The sequence below is a fragment of the Peromyscus leucopus genome, chromosome 7 (genome assembly GCF_004664715.2).
Source record: "Peromyscus leucopus breed LL Stock chromosome 7, UCI_PerLeu_2.1, whole genome shotgun sequence".
Lineage (NCBI taxonomy): Eukaryota > Metazoa > Chordata > Mammalia > Rodentia > Cricetidae > Peromyscus > Peromyscus leucopus.
The window spans coordinates 5,238,084-5,260,135 of record NC_051069.1 but is presented as its reverse complement, the minus strand read 5'-3'; the positions used below and the strand labels follow the sequence as shown (position 1 = coordinate 5,260,135).

The window sequence follows — 22,052 nt, the reverse complement described above, 5'->3', positions numbered from 1 at the left end:
AAAAGAGCTGTCCCAGGCTTGCTAATGCTCTGCACTGGGTATTTAATTGGCAGTCCAAGTTGCCTGAGCACTCCCGAGTCCTGCATTCAACCTCAAGCCCTAATGGTGACTTTTTAGAGGTGTGATGCATAGTGTGGTCAGATTATCTTTTCAGAACAGTGAGAAAATCATACAGAAAGACTTGCATTCAGGAAACACCTACTGCTTTGCAGAGCTGATCTAGATGGCACAGATCACACTAGCCATAGGCAGAAACAAGAAAGCTGTGCTGTTGTTTTATTTTAAAACAGTTATTTGTTTATTTACCTATGTGTATACACACATACAGTTGGTGTATGCACCCATACGGGTGGGTGTGAATGCATGCAGAGGCCAGGAAAGGGTGTCTGGTGTCCTCCTCTATTGCTCTCCACCCAATCATTTTGAGACAGGGTCTCTCACTGAATCTGGGGCCCCTGTTTTCTCAGTGAGGCTGGAAACCAGTGAGAAAGGATATTCCTGACCCCTTTGGAAGGAATAGGGATACAGATGTGCACCTCACAGCTTATTAAAGATGAGTGATGGAATCCAGTTCTCATGATTATGCAGCAAGCATTCTTAACTGCTGAGCCATCTTTCCAGCTCTGTGCTGCTTTTTTCGAAAAGTGATTTTTATTAAGTGCTTTCTAAGAAAATGAGAGGGGAACAAGAGAACTCAGACTAGATAAAAAGCAGAAGGAATTTTTAGTAGCAGCCGAATACAATGATGTTAAGAAGCAAAGAAACAAACGTACCTACGAGATAACAAAAGCGCCACACGAGATCCTTGTTGAATTAACACAGACAAGGATAACCAGGGATAAACTTGCAATGCTGCAGGAATTGGTTACAAACCATCTGGAAATATGTGCAACAGAAGAGAATATGTTGGAAGAATAAAGGCATTGTAACAGTGTAAAGCTGACTGTCACATAGTAAAAGCCACTTACAAAGTTAAAACAAACCCAAGTTCTTACTGGACCAGGGCACACAAGTAAGAGCCAGAATGTCTAGGGGAGGAATAACATTCATAGGTGTGGACATATGACTTGAGTCATTCTGGGGAAGAACTCTGGAAATGAAAACAACGCAGAAGCCTGGCACAGTGATGATGCCCTCAATCCCAGCCTTTGGGAGGCAGAGGCAGGCAGACCTCTGTGAGTAATAGACCAGTTGGTCTACAGAGTGAGTTCCAGGTTAGTTAGAGATACATGGTGAGAGCCTGTCTTAAAACAACAAAGCAAACCAAAAATGCAAGAAGTGAACTCAGGGGCATTTTGCAATACAAAAGTAAAAATGGCCCGTGAGAGGGTTCAGTGATTAAAGGCATTTATGACAAACGTCCACCTGAGTTCGATCCCTAAACCCACCCAAAGAGGGGGGGAAGCACCAACTTCACAACTCCTGGGTCCCTGACAGGCATGCTGTGGCAAGTGTATGCATACACACCCTGTGCACACAAACAATAATGATACATTTCTTCAATATTTAATTAAATATTCCTTAAATAAATCCCTTAAAAATTTTATCTAAAGTAAAAAACGCTATAAAATTAAGACAGAAGATAAGTGATGAACTTTAGAAACATTTTTATAGACTCTGACTCAAGATGACTATCAGAAAGATGTGGTCAAGAGGAAAAGGAAGAACTCAGCCAGAAACCATGATAACTATTCTAATATGAAACAAAGAATACAAATAAAATTTTAATAAATTATGGATGGAAATGTTAGAAAAATAAATAGAATAAAGGCCACCTCCATTCAGATCTTCCAAATGGAAACCCAAGACGAGCAGGGGTCTGAACACTACCACACTGGCACGAAGACAGAGTAATGAGTACTCCCCTCTCGAGCAAGCAGGAGCTTTTTGGCAGTCAATATGGCCATATTCTTTAGGGGTTGTACATGAGGTTACATTCTAGACTTGTTATTTCATAGAGGGCTTACTCTATTTAGAGATAAGGATGGAGTCTTGTGTTCCAGGATGTTTACCACTGTTTTGTTCCTACATAAGATACTAAAAAGTCTAAATTACTTTGTGCATACACGTAGATACAGAGTGGTGCAGAGCTCATCCGTCTTCACTTCTTTTCCTGTTGCTATGACAAAACACTCTAGCCAAATCAACTACAATATTCAAGGTACAGTCCATCATTTCCATTTCAGGGAAATCAAGGCAGCAGGAGCCAGGAGCTACCTGCCATCAGCAAGCAGGAGGCAGACGGTGATGAACGCATGCTCCCTTTCTCTATTTGCACAGTCTAGATCCCAGCTAAGGGACCGTGCCACCCACAGTGGTCAGCTCTTCAACCACAATTAACGGACTAAGATAATGCCCCATAGAGGTGACAAGAGGCCTGCCTCCCAGGTGACCCTAGATTCTGTTGAGCAGATAGCCATTCTATCATCTCAATGTCAACAGAGACCTTTTTCTTTTAATTCTGGCTTTCTAAAAGATTGATAATGTACTGTCTTTCAGTTTCCTGCCATGTACATATCCATAGATGATCTCATTACTTAATCTATTCTTCACTAACCTGGAGTATTAAAAAAATACCCTTTGGCGAGTGAGTAGTCTGCACCCAATACTGAAAACTAGGCCTACTGGGGTCAGTTTATTTACCTTCGACCTGTGCAAGCCAACTGTACTTCTTAAGTAATTTTATACTTAAACATGGAATGGACCAAGACTATGATTATGATTCTTGAGTTTTGTTGTTGTTGTTTGGTTTTTTGAGACAGAGTTTACTTGTGAAGTCCTGGCTATCCTGGAACTCACTCTGTAGAGCAGGCTAGCCTCAAACTCACAAAGATCCACCTGCCTCTGCCTCCTAAGCACTGGGATTAAAGGCGTGCACCATCACCACTGGAAACTACAGATTATTTTAAAAAGGGTTGTTGTTGGTGTGAAAATTCAGCAAAAAGGCTTTTGGAAGATGGTAACAAAGAAAATTTCTTTAAAAATTTTTTGAGAGAATTTTTATTATTTAGAATATATACTCATCTTATTTTTAAAATACACTTTCAATTTCCATTCATTTAAAGAACCCCCAAATAGAAAGTCTAGATTCTAATGGGAGCTACACTGCAGGTGTCTATCAAGATTCAAACGAGCAGGGTAAAACTTGACAATTCTCAGTCTTAACTCGCTCACCAGGGTTACAGGGATTTTAACAACATTACAAGTCTGGTTCTGTGAAATAAAGAGGCTTCCTATGTATCCCTTTTTCATGTTGAAAATGACATTTTTAGCAGAGAAGTGGTGAAGGAGGAAAGCATGAGAGAAGTAGAAACTTAAAAACAAAACAAGACTTAGATCTCTAAGCTACGAAATTGAAAGTCTATGAAAACGTCATCTTGCGTTACTATAATGGTTAATTATAAAATCAATACAATAATTACAAAAGCTTTTACCTGCCACAGAGGACTTGATCGCAAAGGTCATTAATTCAAATTCTCTCAGACATACTGCTCCAGACAAAAACATCTACTAAAGCATCTAAGTTCAGAAATTAAACAACATAGCTAATCAATTATTCACCCAATGTTTGCTGGAGTTGGCTGAGGAATTTTTTGCTGTAGAAGCTAGGCAAGCACGTTTTTGATATAGTAGTCTTTTTTTTTTTAAGCATTAGAATAAGATGGGTATATAAGAAATGCCTGGAAAGTCTACGTATGGACCTGTGAAACCACCATGACAAGAGAATGAACACAGGCCCATATATACTCCTGAGACTTCGCTCTGCCTCTTTATAATGCCTTCTCCCAGCCTGCCCCTCCACTATCCACAGATGACTACTGGTCTACTTCCCATCTCTGTGCACCCCTTTGTATGTTTATAGAATTTTATATGCAAGAAATTGAACAGGATATACCCCCCCATTGGGGAGGAAGGAGGAACCTGACTTTGCTTACTCAGTATAATTATTTTGAGACCGGCCCTTGTTCCATATATTGATAGCCTGCTTGATTTGTGGCCTGGTCTTGTTCCCTTGAATGGACCCAACACTTTATTTTCCTTTTTCGTGTACCTTCCAAGTTTGGGCTATTCTAGATAAAATGCATGCTAATATGTGCATTCGAGCAACAGCCTGTCTTTGTCATTCATGTATCTCTTAAGGCCATAGCTTAGATCTCTCTTGTGTGAATGCTGATGGGAAACATGGTAGGGATGCACACATAAAGGGGAGGTATGTTCCACGTGTGACGAAGTAGCAAAGATGTTTTCCAGAGAGGTTGTATGCTTGTTTCCATGAGCAGGATGTGAGCTCTGAATGCTCCCCATAAGCCAGGTGTGTGCTTTCTAGAACATAGTCCCTTTTGTGTTGGTTAGGTTTCACCAACTTGCTGCAAACTGGGAAGAGGGGACCTTGATTCAGAAGATGCTTCCAGCTAACTGTCTGTAGGCAAGTCTTTGGGGGATTTAATTAATGATCGATGGGGTAGGTCCTAGTCCACTGTGTGGGTACATGGTTGTGAGCTGTATAAAAAGCAAGCTACCAGTGGAGAGTTGGATGGGCGGGGTAGTCTTGTTCAGTCCCCAACTCTAGGTTCTTGCTCTGCTTCCGTTCTTGCTTCAGCTTTTCCCTTGATGACAAAGACAAACCGTGATGGAACACATGAGCCAAATAAATTCATTTCTCCCCAGGTTGCTTTTGATCATGGTCTTTATCACAGCACTAGGAATCAAGCTAGGACACATTTCTACACAACCCATGCGCAGTGCATGCATACTGCCTACTACATGGAAACCGAAACAACAATGAGCATTACGGTGTACTTTAAACCTCTGTCCTTGCCCTGTAGGACAGACCATAATGAAAAGCAGCCATGTGTGTGAATAAGAACCACCTCGAATATTCACCAAGTGCCCTGTATGGGCTTCATTGGGCACAGTTCATTTGTGCACCCCTCTATCAACTCTGTGAGGTCCAATTTTACAGGCACAGAAACCAAACACAAATAAATTATCCATGGTCATTAATGCATAGGCTGCTGAGCCAGAGTTTAAATGCAGAACCCTGATCTGGGAAGACTGCTTAATTGGTAAGTGCCTGTGTAAATACAGGGACCTGAGTTTGGATCCCCAGCATCATATAAAAGAGACAATGTAGCATGTGTCTATAATCTCAGTGCTGGAGGCAGACAGGAAGGTCCACGGAACACCTGACAAGCCACCCTAACCAACTGGTGAGCTCCAGGCCTTTCTAAAAAAAAAAAAAAAAAAAAAAGGATGAAAAAAGGCTGGGAATGTAGCTCAGTAGCACAGTGTTGTTTACCATGCACAAGGCCCTGGGTTCAAATCCCAGGACCATATAATGTTTTTTTTGTTTGTGTGTTTTGTTTAAGATGTAAAGCCAAGTATAGTGGCACATGCATTTAATCTCAGAACTTGGGAAGCAGACACAGGAGGATCTCTTGTGAATTTGAGGTCAGCCTTGTCTACATTTCCAGGCTATCCTGGGCTACATAGTGAGAACCTATCAAAAGAAAAAATAAGTGAAGAGCTGTTAAGAAAGACAATGACATTAACTCTGGCCTCCATCTACATGTGGATCCACCAACAAGAACATGTATACACGCACAGACACAGTCACACAAAACAAATGAGTAGCTAGACAGATTGGTAGGCAGGATGGACGGACGGACGGATGGATGGATGCATGGATGGACAGACAGACAGATGCAGAAGCCTGAGCCTACCTATATCTGTTATTATCATCCACATCACTAAATGTTACTTATTACACAAAACTATAAACTATTCCTAACATGTCTTTCCCAAGAGAAGTAATTTCAAACCATTAAATAAGAGATCATGAACAAGGCCTGGCATAGCATTTTTAGCTGAAGATTCAGATCAAATGATACATTCTTTGAATGCCAACATCTCTATTACATACTCTTATCAGAACAATGCCAGAATGGACATTGATTAATTCAATCCAATGGATGTAAAGTATTCACTACAAAACTCAGACCTAAAAAAATAAGACATTATTTTAAAAGGGAGAGGGAAGCCTATTTTAGACAGAGCACTTTGTTGGTAAGGAAGAGACAAAAAAAGAGAAAACAAAAAACAAAAACCAGAAAAAGAATCTCACAATCAGACAGATTCATTATCCACAGTATCTCAGACTGCTGTGGCTTTACAAAATCCAATCCAGTTACTAAAAGGTTTCTATAAAGACCCAGGGCTGGAAGATAACCAGGTCAGTAATTGCACTATATTTTTAAAACTTCTTGGCATCTGTTGCCACAGTTTTAAAAGCATAAAAATACAGAGGGTCATTGTGCGGCCACTTCCCTGTCTAGAGAAATTCTCCAAGCACAGTATGTAGGGACCGAGGACCATGCTTGCGTAAAGGAAAAAGCAGGGAAAACAGCATTTCCCGGCAGCAGCTGCAGACTGCGACATCGACTGAGTTACACAAACTATTGATTCATAATCAAAAAGGGAGCAAGGTTGGAAAAAAAAACAATCAGTATCTCCCCAGAGCGCTGACAAAAGGGGAGGAAATTGCTCTATTAGCAACATCGTGTACATGGAGCGGGATCTGAGAGTGAAGGGGAGGGGCTACCAGTCAATGACAGATCAAAATCTACTTAATATCTCCTGGGTGCAGAGCAGTGGGCAGTGCTGGGGGCAGGGCTGTGGTGATGGTGACAGGGGGCTACCCACAAATCAGAAAACAAGAACTCTGTTCCAATTTGGAGTTTGGCATCAAGGAAAGACGCTACCCTTACAGTAAAATGCCAGGCTCGGAGATGGAGGCATTCCACTGATCTTCGCTCACCTAATGGAGCTGGGTGAGGTGGCCAGAGCTCCACTCTCCTCCTGGCAGAGCACTGAACTGAGAGGGAAATTCTGTAACATGCAGGATGGGAAGCTGAGTGGCTTTATTCAACTCTAAAGCTGATCATCCATACTACTGGACTGCACAAATGCTCCACAGTCGTTCAGAAATGCCTGGGCAGTGAGGGCCTGGATAGCTTCCTACAGGAAGGATATGAACTTGCAGGGAAACTATAGGGACACTGGCCAGAGAACTACAGGACAAGATCACTTTACTCCTAGGCTGAGCAGCTGCTCCTCAGAGGATGGAGGGACAGGGCATGGATAAATGATTTTCACAGACATTCACCACTCACTGCACAGGCATTCCAGTGACAAAGGAACGCTATGTCAGACACAGCCCATATATTGTTCCCTTGATGGCCCAGTGTTCTGTGAGTCAACAGGCATGCAATACTTGGATGTTACAAGCTCTGAATTTGTAATTTGTTTTCTTACCTTTATTTGAAAACCCTAATTATAAGGAGGCTTCATAAATGTGTTGACCTCAAACATATGAAACTGACTTAACAAAGTAGCAGTGTGGTAAGACACAACCATACCTCTCTTGCTTCTCACCTCCACTCTTCCCTCCCTGGGCAATTCAACCTCAAAGTGAGAGAGAACAAGGTAGGTACCAGCAAGAGGTGGGAGGGGGAGATGGGGGGGCAGAATCGGGATAGCTAGAGGGAAGCCCACAGAGTTATGCAGAAATGAAAAATGCTAGTGTGAATGGAGAATTCATCTGTTTCAACACACACACACACACACACACACACACACACACACACACACACACACGGGTGCTCAGTATTATTACTCCTTTCCTGTTGTTGTGACGAAAAACCCCTGCACAAGCAATTGAGGGTAGAGTTTATTTTGGCTCACGTTTCCAAGGAACAGCCCCTGATGACAGAGGGACCGTGACAGGAGCAGACAGCTATAAAACCTGTTGCTCTGTTCCCTTCCCTCTTTTTATTCAGTCCAGGACCCCAGTCCATAGAACTCTGCCATCCTCAGGTAGGCCTTACTACTTCAAATAACCTAAATAAGAAAATCCCTCACAGCACCCCCGGAGGCTCCTTTCCTAGGTAATTCTAGGTCCTATAAAGTTTGACAAAAACATTGGCCATCTTAGGGAGGAAATGTTTGCATCAGGCAAGAGGCAGGGTATTGCTGGTACAGTTAATAAATCGGCTGTACATATTAAATAGGCTGTCTCTAAATAAAACAAGGTTACATATTAATCAGTTGACAAAAAATGCCACCATCAGAGGCTAGACAGAACCCAATCTTGAATTTCTCCTAAGGGTAGCCTTGCAGTACTCACTAAGTCAGCATTCAAAGAGGCTGTATCATGAAAGTCGGGTGGCTGGGGGGTGGGGGGGAGGCGCGAGGCGGCGGCGGCGACAACATTACCTGGGACAAGGAAGAGGACAGCTGTGGGGCTGTGGGAGAAGGTAATAGGGTTCGTTTCTGACAGATGTACAATTTAAGCATGTTTGAAAATGTCCAAAGAAGCTGGGAGTGTGGCTCAGCTGGCAATGAGCTTGCCTGGCATGCATGCATGAAGTACTGGGTTGGCTAGCCAGAACTACAGGAACCAGGTGTGGCGGCACACACTTGGAATCTGAGCATTTGGGAGGTAGGGACGGAAAGATCAGAAGTTCAAGGTTACTCTCAGGTATATAGAGAGTTGAGGCTACCCTCTGACACATAAGATCTTGGGTGGGGGGCAGATTACAGAGAGATAGAGACAACTTTTTTTTATAATTAATATGATAAGAGACTTTTTAGGAGTTACCTACCATTAATAAGAACAATCAAGGAGCCAGAGAGATGGCTCTTCGGTTAAGAGCACATACTGCTCTTGCATAGGAACCCAGTTTGGTATCCAGTGCTCATGTCTGGCAATTCACAAATATCTGTGACTCCAGCTCCAGAAGATTCAGCACCGTCTTCTGGCACCCAAGGGCACTGTACTCATGTGTACAAACCCATACTCAAGACACAAACACATACACAAATTATTAAAAATAATAAAATATTTTAATTTTCAAAAAAAGGATCAACTGTGAACTAAAAAGCTGGCCCAGGGATGAAGAGCACCGGCTGCTCTTGCAGAGGACTTGGGTTTGGTTCTTGGCACCCACACGGCTCACATTGCCTATAACTGCAGTTCTGAGGGATCCAGCCCCTTCTTGCCTCCGGGAACAGGAGACACACACACACACACACACACACACACACACACACACACACATGGTGCACAGACACACAATGCAGGCAAAACACTCATAGACATAAAATGAAAATAAATAAACATATCTTTAAAAAAAACTATTTTAGAAGAATCAACTGAACTCCCTGACTGCGCTCCCTGAGAAGGACTGGGACGGATGATACCCGCTGGCCAAGAGCATACTCAGTGCTCAGATCTTGGTTCCTCCTGGTCTTTTTTAAATGAAAGAAACCAGCACTCCCAGGAGAAACAGCTGATTTTAGGGCTAGTGAGCAGTGCAAGATGAGTGTGGCACATCTGTGTCAGAAAGTAAAATATTGGTCAAATAATAATGGCGGAGTATCTAAATCACATAAAAACCAATTTAAAAGGGCTCCCCCTGGCTAGATTATTATTATCTTCAACACTGGAATAATGACAGAAACAGATTATAGCTTGTGAATAAAATATGAAAATATGCATGCATATCAATAAAAATAAATGAATGCATAAAAGGCGAGTTCAGTGAGAAATGGGTCTCTATGTAGTTTCCAAATATGTCCCTGTAAAATACTTAGCTCATTAGAACTGAAAAATAACTGTAACTGAGGGAAAAACTAACCCTTCCTCAATCAAGCGACATGGTGAAGAGGGTGACAGCATAAGTCTAGAGTCCGTACCAGGTGACAGTATGAAAAGTAGCACAACACAGCCTGGGACATCCCTGCCCGGAATGTGTCTATGATTTAGACACGGCTTGAGTGCTTCCCCACGGGCTCGGGTGTTGGCAGCTGGGGGTCCCTTGTGGTCGGTCATTGTATGGGGACCTGCCTTTATTCCATTCTTTGTGTGTGTGTGTGTGTGTGTGTGTGTGTGTGTGTGTGTGTGTGTGTGTAAGAGAGAGAGAGAGAGAGAGAGAGAGAGAGAGAGAGAGAGAGAGAGAGAGGAGAGCACGCCACTGAGCCTGAAGTTTACCAATTCAGTTGAACTTTCTGGTCAGTGAGCCCTAGAGATCCTCCTGTCAGCCTCCCCAGCACAGGAATTCCATGAATACCTCATGGCTGGCTTTCTACATGCGTGCTGGGGATCTGAACCCAGGTCCAAGCACTTTACTGACGACTGAACCATCTCTCCAGTTTTCATTCATGTTATTAGTATATTATAATTGTACAAAATAACTAGCTTCATCATAAAAATTTCATACATGTAGATAATACACTTTAATAATAATTTCATAACCCAACTATGCTCTTCTGTCTCTCTTCCCTCCAACTGGTCACCTTCTTTCTGTCAAATATGAGTGGGAATCTTGCAGAGGCACAGCCTTGTGGGTCACTAGGTGCTTCCCTGGGAAGAAACTGGAGTTCTCGTGGGCTCCTGGTGAGCTATCCCAGGACTGTAGCAGAGAGTCTGATTTCCTGTCTTACTATGGAATCTCTCAATATCTCTCTCTCTCTCTCTCTCTCTCTCTCTCTCTCTCTCTCTCTCTCTCTCTCTCTTTCTCTCTCTCCCCCTCCTGTCCTTAAGCCATATGCATGACCTGTTACAGTCACATGGGCCCCTGCTAGTGCAGGACTTCTGGCCAATAACACAGAGAGAACTGGACCTCTTTTCTCTATAAACTGCCTAGCCATGGGTTTTTGTTATAGGGATGGAAAATGGACTCACACAGACATATTGCCTGAAGCTACAAACCCAAACTGACGGCTACTCTACAAAACAGCCTTTCTTCAAAAAGAGTGTCGCCATACCTTTCTTCAAGGTTTCAGGGAGCGAAGGAGACTGAGGTCAAGTGCAGTCCATGATCCTCAGCTTCATCTGTTTGCACTAAAGGGCATCACTAGGCTATTTGGGGACCTCAGGTGGCTTGTGAGAGTTGGACACCAGTAGCTTTGATGATGGTGCTGTGGTTACATTCCAGGATGTCCTTTCCTAGGAGACACTTGCTAACATCAAAGCAATTGCAGGTAACTGTACACTGGGTCAGAACTTACAATCCAAAGGTCCAGGAAGCGCTGTCCCTGCTACCCTTCAAGCTCCTCTACAGTACATGATTGCTCCAAAACGGTCTAATGTGGTGTTTTTGTTTGTTTGTTTGTTTGTTTGTTTTCAGTTCAACTCATTTCCCTTTATTAAAGTCCAAGTTACTAGTACATAGTTTGATACTCAAAGCAAAATTTGTTCAAATAAAACATTTCAAGGCGACTGTAGCAATAGGAATGAGTCCTTGGGAAGCCCATCGAGGGAGTTTATACTTTGTCGAGGCCCAGTTCCTCTGGAGTGGAAATTCCCAGTTCATTTAAAGTTGGTCTAAGTTCCTGGATGACATAGGGGTAGATTTCCTTATGAGGTCCTGCTTTATCCTTAACAACCTCCAAGATGCGAACAGCACTAGCAGCATCAATGATTTTGGGCTCAGGAACCAGATCATAGCCAACAAGCGTGTTCATCCCTTTACGCAATTCCCAGTCATCGATGTCTGGCTTGTTGAAATATGTCACCCAGCGAGCATCAAACTCCTCATCTGTCTCATGAGATCCATGAGAATAGCAGCGAATAGACTGGACAGCGGCGGCGGGACTAGGGGCCGAGACGGGGTGCAGGTAGCCTCGGGCGGCCGCGGCTGCGGTACAGCGACGAAGGGCAGCGGCGAGCATGACGGTGACCGCAGCGCACTGGCTGGGGAGAAGCCGGTGTGCTGTTTGTTTGTTTTTTAATGGTTTTTCGAGACAGGGTTTCTCTGTGTAGCTTTGTGCCTTTCCTGGAACTCACTTTGTAGACCAGGCTGGCCTTGAACTCACAGAGCCTTCCGAGTTCTGGGATTAAAAGTGTGCGGCGGCACTGCCGCCGCCGCCGCCGCCCCGCCGCCCCGCCGCCGCCGCCGCCACCACCACCACCCGGCTCTGTCTAATGTGTTTTTTAAATACACACACACACACACACACACACACACACACACACACACACACATCAGAGGGGGAAGAGAGCAAGGGGAGGGTGCTCGGGGAAAGAATGCAGCTTCCTCCTCATCCACTGCAAAGTTCACTCCACTCACAAGCCCCTGCCCTCGTTGGAGAGCTGCAAAGCTGGGACAAAGCCTCTGCACGGAGCCCATGTCATCCTGTCCCTCCTCATCTGACTTCTGCTAGGCACACTCCACTGCAGCCTGTGCCAACCAAGGTGACTCATCTCCTCCCTGCTGATGAAGCAGGCATGCGCTTTCCAATCCAGACCTGTCCCACAGTAGTGGACAAAAGTGCCACGTGAATGGCCTGCCCTCTCTGACCCCACAGGAGCGCTAGCCGGCTCTTCCTCGCCCAAGCATGATTTTCCTCATGTACTCTCCAGTCTTCCACTCCTGCCTCTCTAGACTCCAGGCTGCTCAACCTCATTGCTGTAAGGCCGCAGACAGAGGCCAGAACTCTCCCAGAGTTCTCATCCAAGTCTACTCCCCAGCTCCCCGAGATCTACCACAGGCATAACAAATCCATCTCAGTCAAAACTGAACTCATCACCTCTGCCCTGCCCTGACTCCCTCCAAGCCTGCTCCCCTCCTGGGTTCCCTAACTACAATTGCATCAACACCCACACATCTGCTGAGGCCAGAAATATGAGAAGTGTGATTGAGACAATCTTCTCTTACTAACCACATTCTGCCAACCTTAACCCCTAAAGACCCCTGACTCGGCCTTCTTCTACTGTAGCGTCTCTTAACTGTCTCTGTTCAAACACCTCAGCGGCTTCCAGCAGGGCTCCACATCTCTCCTCTCATGCTGCTTCCACACCTTCTCCTCCTCTTAGCCAATGGGCTCCTGGAAATGAAATCTGTCTAGAGCTTGTTTGGCTCCGACCACTGGATGGATACCCACTGTTTTAGGGGTCCATCTAAACCCTTTGCTACATATGACAAGATGTACTGTCTCACATCTTCTACACCGGTCTACTAAGAATGTTTTCTCTTTTCACCATTTCACAATAAAGCTCATGTGAAGGTACTCCATGCCACGTGACTGAATGGAATCATGGAAGAAATGAGTCAGTGAGAGGAAAGAATGCCAGACCAACTTAATATTAAACACAAACTCCAATCTTGAGGTTCACCCAGGTTTTAAACACACAATGTATATCACTGGCAAAATCCTGACAAAACGTATTCAAGTTTGCACAACATAATTAATAGTTCAAGTGCAAGATGCTTGAGGTTACACAGGAAAAGAAGGGGAGCTCACACTTGCTCAACGTCCAGCAGGCAGAGACCAAACTCAAAGCCAACCCAGCTCCCAGTGGGTCTGATGCAGTGCTCAGGCATGCTCACAGTGGACTGAGGAATCCGAGGGAGGCAGGAGTCCTCCCATCCCCAGATACACACAGGAGCTGTCATCTCTTCCACATGGGACGTGGGTAAATCCTGAGCAATGAAGACCAAGTCTGAGCCGAAACAAAAACAGGGACCGTGTATAAAAAGTTGCTTGGCATGTGGCATCGAAGAACCATTACAAACTTTTTTTTTTAAAATTTGTAATATTTTCTGTAAAATTCCGGCAAGACATAGACACCCCTTGAGTTTTTCTAAAGTGTGGAGAACCCCGCCCACTGTCACCCCCTCTATTTAAGGGATTGCTGGGAAGTCAAAGGAGATAAGAATAAAGGAGGAAAGTGCAAAGACAACAGAATTAGGTCCGTTTTAGCTGGAAACCATCTCTGAGATGGAACCCATAATCTCATTAAGAGGAAGGCTGGTGCGGGGTGGGCTACATCAGCCTTTAGAGCCTGAGTGAAAAGTCCTGATGTGCAGGCGACAAATAAAAAGCCACCATGACTTCTGTGACCTCATGCCTACTCTGATGCCTATTAAGCATTAAGAGAGATGCCTTCCCTGGAGGAAAGAGAACAGCGAATAGAAATGCAAGGGCATTTGAAGGGTGAGAGAAAGCCCCACAAGCCCTAAACAGAAGCAACGTCCTAGGGACCCAGCATCAAGGGCAAGAAAATGAATGCTGTGTGTAGAGGAATGAGTAGCTTAAGAAAATCACAGCCAGGAGATGTCTTTAAATATTTAGTCTCTCAACTGCAGGCTCTTGTAAGATCAAAAATAAATAACTACTTTCTTACTTCAAGAGGGAGAACCAGGGCACAGTCAAAATCTGAACAAAGCAAAACCTTACTCCAAGAGTATCAATAACTCAATGTCCAGTGTCTGGGATCTACTCACTATCTTCTGGGCTCCTCCAAAGGGTTACTTCTCTGGCTGTGCCCTCTTCAGCACACACAGCTTATCTTACGAGCTTAGGCAGGCTCCACTCCATGGCTGCAGCTGTTCTTGGTGGCCATCCCATAATACTGGCATCTCCAAAATGCTGGGATCTTCTGCTCCACCTAGGTTACACCTTTACTAATGGCCTCTCTGAGTGCTAAGCCTAAGCTTTTGTACATAACCCAGTCATGCCTTCAAAACCAGCACCACCTTGGGTAACTGAACAAGTTCAGATGCCAGCACAAGGTCCAACCTTGGCTACCTCCGGAACACAATTTCCATGTGCTGAGTCTCAGGAAACAACTTAGCAGAAGATTTCACCTCAGTGATGCTGGTCTCGCCTTAATCACCACTAATTTCTCAGCTCCAGCTCACAGCATCAATTAATTATACCAGTAAAACAAGGGTTTCACTTCAGTGGTTCTGGTCTCTTGTTCATCACAGCAGATTCTTCAGCTCCAGCTGACCAGACAACACAGATTCATCACACAAAAGGCCTGGTGGAGCCTTTGCTTCCCTCTGGAACTTCACAAGGCGGCCCCTGTCATCTACACTGCGCTCAACATTAATTTAAAAAAAAGATTTATTTCTGTATTTTATGTATGAGGGCTTTGTCAGCATGTATGGCTGCACAACAGAAAAGAACATCAGATTGTGAGCTGCCATGTGGTTGCTGGGGTTTTAACTTGGGGACCTCAGGAGAGCAGCCAAGTGCTCTTAACCACTCAGCCATCCCTCTATCCTTATCAACCTTCTCTCAACATTCTTATCTTCAAAGCTCAGATGGAACAGCCCACTGAACTCTCAATACTCAATGGCTCTTCTAGCACAAAATTCCCAAGACAATCCTCCCCCAAACGCGGTCAGGTCGGTCACAGCAATATCCCACCCTTGGTTCCGACCTTGTCTCAGTCCTGCACCTCACCTTTGCCACAGTGGCCGCATGCTGACTGACTAGTGGCCAGGGGCTCAGGCCGCAGCCTGGGGGAATTCTGCTGCAGCTGCTGAAGGTAGCTTTAATTAAATCTCTAGAACTCGAGATTCCAAGGCTAGGGTGAAAAGCTGTGAGCTCAGGGAGTTAGCACAGCAACTAGCTAACTTTCTCTCTTTACTAGCACCCCCAGACGCCTCCCCTCTCCTTCCACACTGCCCAAATAAAAAACCCATGCTGCACTCCCTCCCTGCTACCCTGTCAACTCGTGGCTAAGCCTGCCTCGCTGAGCTCGGGTTAACTGTATTTAATTAACACAGATGCAGCACATCTTTACATAGTCCCACACAAACGCAGCATAAGCAAGTGTAGCACATCTTTGTTTAGTTGAACAAATACTCCACAGTATCCCAGTTAGAGTTTCTATTGCTGCGATGAAACACCATGACCAAGAGCAAGCTGAGGAGGAAAGGGTTCATTTGACTTACACTTCCACATCACTGAGCACCATCAAAGGAAGTCAGGACAGGAACTCAAACAGGGCAGGAATCTGGAGACAGGAGCTGATGCGGGGGCCATGAGGGGTGCTTCTGACTGGCTTTGTCCAGTCTGCTTTCTTATAGAACCCAAGACTACCAGCCCAGGGATAGCACCACCCACAATGGGATGGGCCCTCTCCCATCAACCACTAATTAACCAAAGGCCCCACAGGCTTGCCTACAGCCTGATCTATGGAGACATTTTCTCAGTTGAGGCTCCCTCCTCTCCAAAGACTTTAGCTCAGTGTCAAGTTGACATAATTCTATCCAGCAAAAGATGGGAACAGGATCTTAGAGTACCATAAAAAGATGAAAGTGATAATGGAGGTGGGGTCCTGGGGACAATGTCATCACACCACAGATGAAGAACACTACCTTACTGTGGGGAGTCTGATTGTTAATATCGTCACTATGACAGGGTCTAGAATCACCCAGGAGACAAACCTTGGGCTATTTGTCTGTGATGGAGTTTCTAGACTGTGTTGATTAGGATGGGAAAACCCTCCAAAATTTAGGCAGGACTATCACTGCATGGACTAGGATTTTAGACTGAAAAGGGGGAGGGGGCAGATGATCTGAGCAGCAACCTCTCTTAACTCTGACTGTGTGAGCAACGAGCCCAGCTGTCCTTAGATTTCTGCACCCATGCCTTCCCAACACAGTAGACTGAACCCATAAAGAGATGAGTCAAAATAAACTTCCTTTTCAAGTTGTTTTTAATCAGATCCTTGGCTGCTTTTGTCTGGCACTTTGTGGCAGCAAGGAGACAGGTAACTACAACAGGAAGGGTAGCATTAGCTCTCTTCTTCACAGCCAAGGAACAAGCACAGAAACCTACATGCGTGCTAACTATGCCGGGGGTTGGGACCCAAACCCAAGTCTGCCTAACTGCAAGATGAATGATCTTCTATTGAAGTTCCATTTCTGGTAACTTACTTCTGAGTGTTTCTAGCCTCCTCCAAGAAGAAAGTGGTGGCAACAGCCCCTGAGGCGGAGGAGGAGGAGGAAAGGGGTAAGGTGGGGGAGAGCGCAGATCAGCTGCACTGATCATTCACAGTGGAAGGAAGTGTTGAGGTCATTTGCCAGCAAGGCTGGAGAGCAAGGCAGTGTCACTGACTTTTCACCCAGTTAGTGCAAACACTGCTTTAAGGGACACTGGGGGATGGTATTTTGACTGACCATCTTGTGTGAAAGATAGTTCACGCTGTCTTTTAGGTCTCATTCCTCTGTGGCCGCACATGGAAACTCTTACCCTGTCCCTGGAGCACCTAACGCTGGCAGGTTTATCTCTAAAGAGGCGTCTCAGAAGGCCAGAAATGTGGCAAGCACCAGGCTGGGTCACGAATGCACTGAGAAACTACAGACCTAAATTTACCTCGTATCCATCTACCTCCTTTTTTGCTTGGCTTAGATTCCAACACTGAGATGGGCAGATCTGAATTAGTAGAACCCACCATGGGAAGAATGACCATCCACTGTAAGCAAGATCTGTTTGTGTAAGGGGCATGGTGTCACAGCCCACAGAGCAGGTCCTAACTGAAGAACTTCCTACAGCAGAAGCCAAAGAAACTGGCCTGGTTCTGGGAGGGCGAGGTGGCTATGGGAAGCTCACTGAAAAATAATTCGTCTAAGTCTTGGATGGATTCTGGAAACACCTACCTCCGGCTCTAACTCCCGAGAGCCAATTCTGCATCCAATACAGGAAATATTAACAGAAACTAGAAGCCCGTGGCTTCTACTAGATTATTAAATTTGTAAAACATTAGGTATAAAATACTTAGCCACAAAGGATAAAGAAACAAACTCTATTTAATTACATTTTTGGGTAATACCATTTAGGCTAGGATAATTCATATAAACTATACTATCACTCAAGTTTTATAAACCTAAATCTACAGTGTAATTTGTCTCATTCATAAACATGAGATAACTTGACCTACTTTCTAATACATTCCACTCCCTCTTGTCTGCATTCATCTGTGGTGACATTTTAAAAGGCGCTCTAATAATTTCCATTATACAAAGATGCACTTTTCATTTACATTGACTTCGGAGCCTCCTCCCACAAACAAAATACTACGTTCTCAACAGAAAGGACACAAATGCAGTAAGAATCAAGACATACAAGGCAGCTGCTCCAGGGGGCTCGCCTTGGAATGGTTCACAGAAAGCTTGATTTCTAGACAGGAGAAGGTCAAAGAATGATGAGAAGCATAAGAGACTATCATCCCAAGTCCACACAACAAGGAAGAGTGGGTTTAAATGTTCTCTGCATACCATCTGTACAAAGTTACACAACAAAGCTTTGAGAAATACATTTCATACCCCCTAATATAATGAGCTACATGTTCCCTAATAGTTCTCAGCCTCAGATAATAAAAGCAGAAAGGAAATCGCATTTCTACTTCCACAGGATGCTTCCAGAGACAGCCTCCAAGCCATTGGCAGCCTCCTAAGCCTGGGCTCCAGGCCCCAAATGAAGACCTCTTTGAAATGCCACCTACAACCTTTTCAGCAGGCACCTCTGATGTTTAAGAATTTTCTAGGCTCCCAAACGCCTAGGGTAGAGGTTGGCAAAGTACGGCGTATCCACTAAGAACTGTTTTTACAACCCCCACCCTCCCCACCTCTCCCTCCCTCCCTCCCTCTCTCTCTCTCTCTCTCTCTCTCTCTCTCTCCTTTCCCTTGAGATGCTGGAGATCAAACCCCGAGGGTTTCAGCGTACTGGGCAAGCACTCTCCCCCGGACATACCTCCAGTCTCCAATTGTTTCATTTTCTAACAGGGATGGGAAAAATTAAATACCCTCAAGAATACTCCACGATGCATACACATTATAGCAAATTCAAATTTCAAGGACCACAAATCAAGTTCATTTGGAATACGGCCACGCCCATTTAGGAACTGTCTGCAGTTGCTTTCCAAAAGCAAGGCTGAGTGGTTGTAACCCAGACAGTAACCTAAAATATTTACAGTCTAGTCCTTCTGGAAACAGGTCACTAACTCCTGGCCTGCAGCAGAGAATCCTGTCAACACAGGGCATTGATCTAGCCAGCCTTCTAAAAGCCTGACTTACTCCTAGTAAAGGACACAGCATCAGTACCGTTAAATGCTCTTCTCCTTCCTCCCCCCACCAGTATTCCTCTTGCTGCACAACTGTGCATGCAAGTCTTGCAGTCTGCTGACTGCCTCCAAGGAACACACACAGTTAACTACCAGGAGGTCACAAAAGGAAAAAGAAGAAGAGCTCCAGAGTGCCCAAGGCTGTTGCCACAGACTATTTGGAACAGCACACGGTAGAAGCAACCCAGATGTCCACCCACAGGACACAAGCCAGACAACCCAGAACTAATCTACAGGATGGAGGACAGGGAGCTGCAGGGAGTAGGGGATGAGCTCCACATGGAGCTGTGGAATAAGAACCAGGGCAGAGAGAAAGACAAGTCAAAGGGCAGAAATGTGTATGCTGCATGGTGGTGTCCACCTAGGAAAGGAACTACAGATAGGAGAGCATACCTACATTTGCATAGGTATGAATGGTCCAAAAAACCAGAAATGCTTCCATTGCTACCCATGGGATCCTATGGGATAAGGGGAAACAGGAGGAGGTGGGTGGGATAAAGGTAACACCTCCTCCTACTGCTTGTGACCCCCAAACTCACATGATAAAACCGAACCCCCAAGGCACTGGTATTTAAGGTGGGGATTTGGGGAAGGAGTTCTGTGACAGGCCAATAGGACTAGCGCCCTTACAGAAGAGGCCTCAAGGAACTCCTCTACCTCTTCTGCTATGGATTTACTGGCCAGCCATCTCAGCCTTGGGGCAAGCTCCAGGCTAGTAATTAACTCAGTCTCCAAAAACAAAGTGGATGGCATCTGAGAAACAATACTGGAAGTTGTCCTCTGGCCTCCAAATGCACCCACAGACATGGACACAAGCACGCACATACACATGCATGCATATACACAAAACAAAATAAATGGACTTTTTAAACTTTCTTTTTATTTTTTCTTTGTGTCTTTCACATCAGGCATCTCGGTCCCATTCATTTCACATCCCTGTGTATCTGCCCTCTGCCCTTGCAGCACAGACACACACACACACACACACACACACACACACACACACACACACACACACACACACCGCCAATAAAACTTAAGAGAAAAAAGAAAAGAAAATCTCATCATGGAAGCTGTAGTGTGACACAGTGAGTCACTCAGTAATCCCTTTTGTCCATATATCTTGACTTGGAAGTGTTCGTTGCGAAGAGTCCTAAATAACAATAGGAATCTCTGAGAATGGAAAATACAATCAAACCAAATTTTCAAGTATCTTTCCAATGAAGACCATTGTGTGTGGAACATAAGACAGAGCAGATTAAAATACATACGGGCTCATCATAACTGGGATGTGCAGCACAGCAGAATGAATGTGGGCTAATGCAGTGTGTAAAGCCTTCCATACTGAATTTCTGTGTTTTATGCATTTAGAGAGTCTCTAGTTCTGTTCCCTGAAAAGATCCACAGCAATCAAAGGGTCCTGTTTCTCCACCTGTGCCCTCGAAACACTTAAAGGAACAGAGTCCTTCCTTGGGGACAGAGCAGATCCAGGCCTAGTCAAGAAACAGGGCTGGGAAGCCTGTCATCACTGTCGCGGCAGAACGCGCACACAGATACAAACCGTGCAAGTCACTTCAGAGAAAGTGAGGGCCAACCTGAATTAGCTTCCACTGGCTAAATTAGGAGGCCAACTGAGCATCAACAAAAACATTAAACTGAGACACGTAAACTATATTTAGATTAAAGCTTCAGTGTTATCACTCTCCATGTACATCTATGTGTGCGTTTGTGTGTGTGTGTGTGTGTGTGTGTGTGTGTGTGTGTGTGTGTGTGTGACACAGAGAGCGATACCTACAGGCATGTATTGTATGAGTGTGTGTGCACACATGTGAGTGAAGGTGACTGTGTGTGTGTTAGAGGGTCAAGGGAAGATGTCAGGTGATCTACTGTATCACTCTCCACCTTACTCCCTTGAAGCAGGGCCTCTCATCGATCCTATCCCTTCTCTGTTTTTCAGTTAGTCTAGCTGGACAGCAAGCTGAGCGATCTTCCTGCGTCTTATGACCTCCCCACCCCGCAGCATAGGGGAGTTACAGGCGCACAGGGCCATGCTTTTTGCTGGCTGCTGGGAATTCTCAGCGCAGAGAAAGCACTCCTACCTACTCAGCCACCTTCCCAGCCCTCCTAAGCAATTCTTAAATGTGGTATTTGTCCAGAAGGGGTATTTGCTCTGTGTACTGAATTTCGTTTACCCTAATTAAGGCCTGAAGCTACCACACTGAAATCTCACTGCTGTTGGAGTATGTCCTTGCCCAGCTAGGCATGAACGGCCTACCTCAGGACTTCACTCCAGGTGGAGAGGGCCACGTTCTTGAAGACACAGAAACTTGCAGCAACAAACCACAAAAGCTTCTTCCTTCTGCAAACCTACTGTGTTCCCACTTCCTTTCTGCTCGCTGTCACTCACAGACACCACAGCTCTGCAGTGTGTTTATAAACATAAGCAAAAGGGAACAACACTCACACCATCCCACCCTCTGAGGCCAGTTTCTTATGTCTATCTGTGAGTTTCCTTCCTCGGAATCCAGCCTTCGGGGAAGGGAGGCCATGTGGAGAATGGTCCCTCGCTCTCGCTTTGAGTGGCAAGCCCGTGAGCCTGCTGCCAGCTGTCCACAGGGATCGGAGAGTGGATGCACTCAGAGTCCTGGACAACCTCAGCACCAAGAGCCAGACATCATTCATCAGGGAGCTGACTCATCCCTCATCTCTGTGAGGTAAATAAACTAAAGAAAATATGGTGTATTGTATCAGGCGGTAAAAAGAACTTTAAATTTCATCTATTTCCATCCTTTGGTAAAGGAAGTTTAGAATCTGTCCCAGGTAACTAGGAACCTAGAAATGCTTGAGGCCGGGTTCAAAGCAGCTTGGCAGGGGGGTGGGGGGTGGGGGTGAGGAGGTGGGGGGGGGCTGGAAAGACTCAATACAGACAGAAGCACTGACAAAGCACTTCTGCCTTGTACCAGAAAGGCGGGTGGTTGCTCCTCCTCTCAGTTCAAATCATCACAGAACAGAGTGGAAATGGATGCTCCCCAAGTCCAAATGGGAGCAGGATTGTGTAAAAGGAGCTCCGGGACAAGCCTGAGAAGCTGGGTTCTCACGAATCACTCACCCAGAGTTGGAATCTCTCTGT

The 22,052-nt window shown here is 45.1% G+C and overlaps 2 protein-coding genes across 2 annotated transcripts in view; both read right to left on the bottom strand.

The window, feature by feature from the left end:
* Tln2 (talin 2) overlaps nucleotides 1-22,052 on the bottom strand; it is a 427,714-nt gene that overhangs the window by 214,734 nt on the left and 190,928 nt on the right. The gene's annotated exons all lie outside the window — the stretch shown is intronic.
* LOC114690973 (cytochrome c oxidase subunit 5A, mitochondrial-like) lies at nucleotides 11,183-11,761 on the bottom strand. The gene has a single exon (XM_037207367.1). The coding sequence runs from the start codon at nucleotides 11,731-11,733 to the stop codon at nucleotides 11,326-11,328; it is 408 nt and encodes a 135-aa protein (XP_037063262.1). The 5' UTR covers nucleotides 11,734-11,761; the 3' UTR covers nucleotides 11,183-11,325.

Bases quoted from the DNA above. Each gene is read 5' to 3' on its own strand.
- LOC114690973 (XM_037207367.1), bottom strand. From the start codon at position 11,733: ATGCTCGCCGCTGCCCTTCGTCGCTGTACCGCAGCCGCGGCCGCCCGA.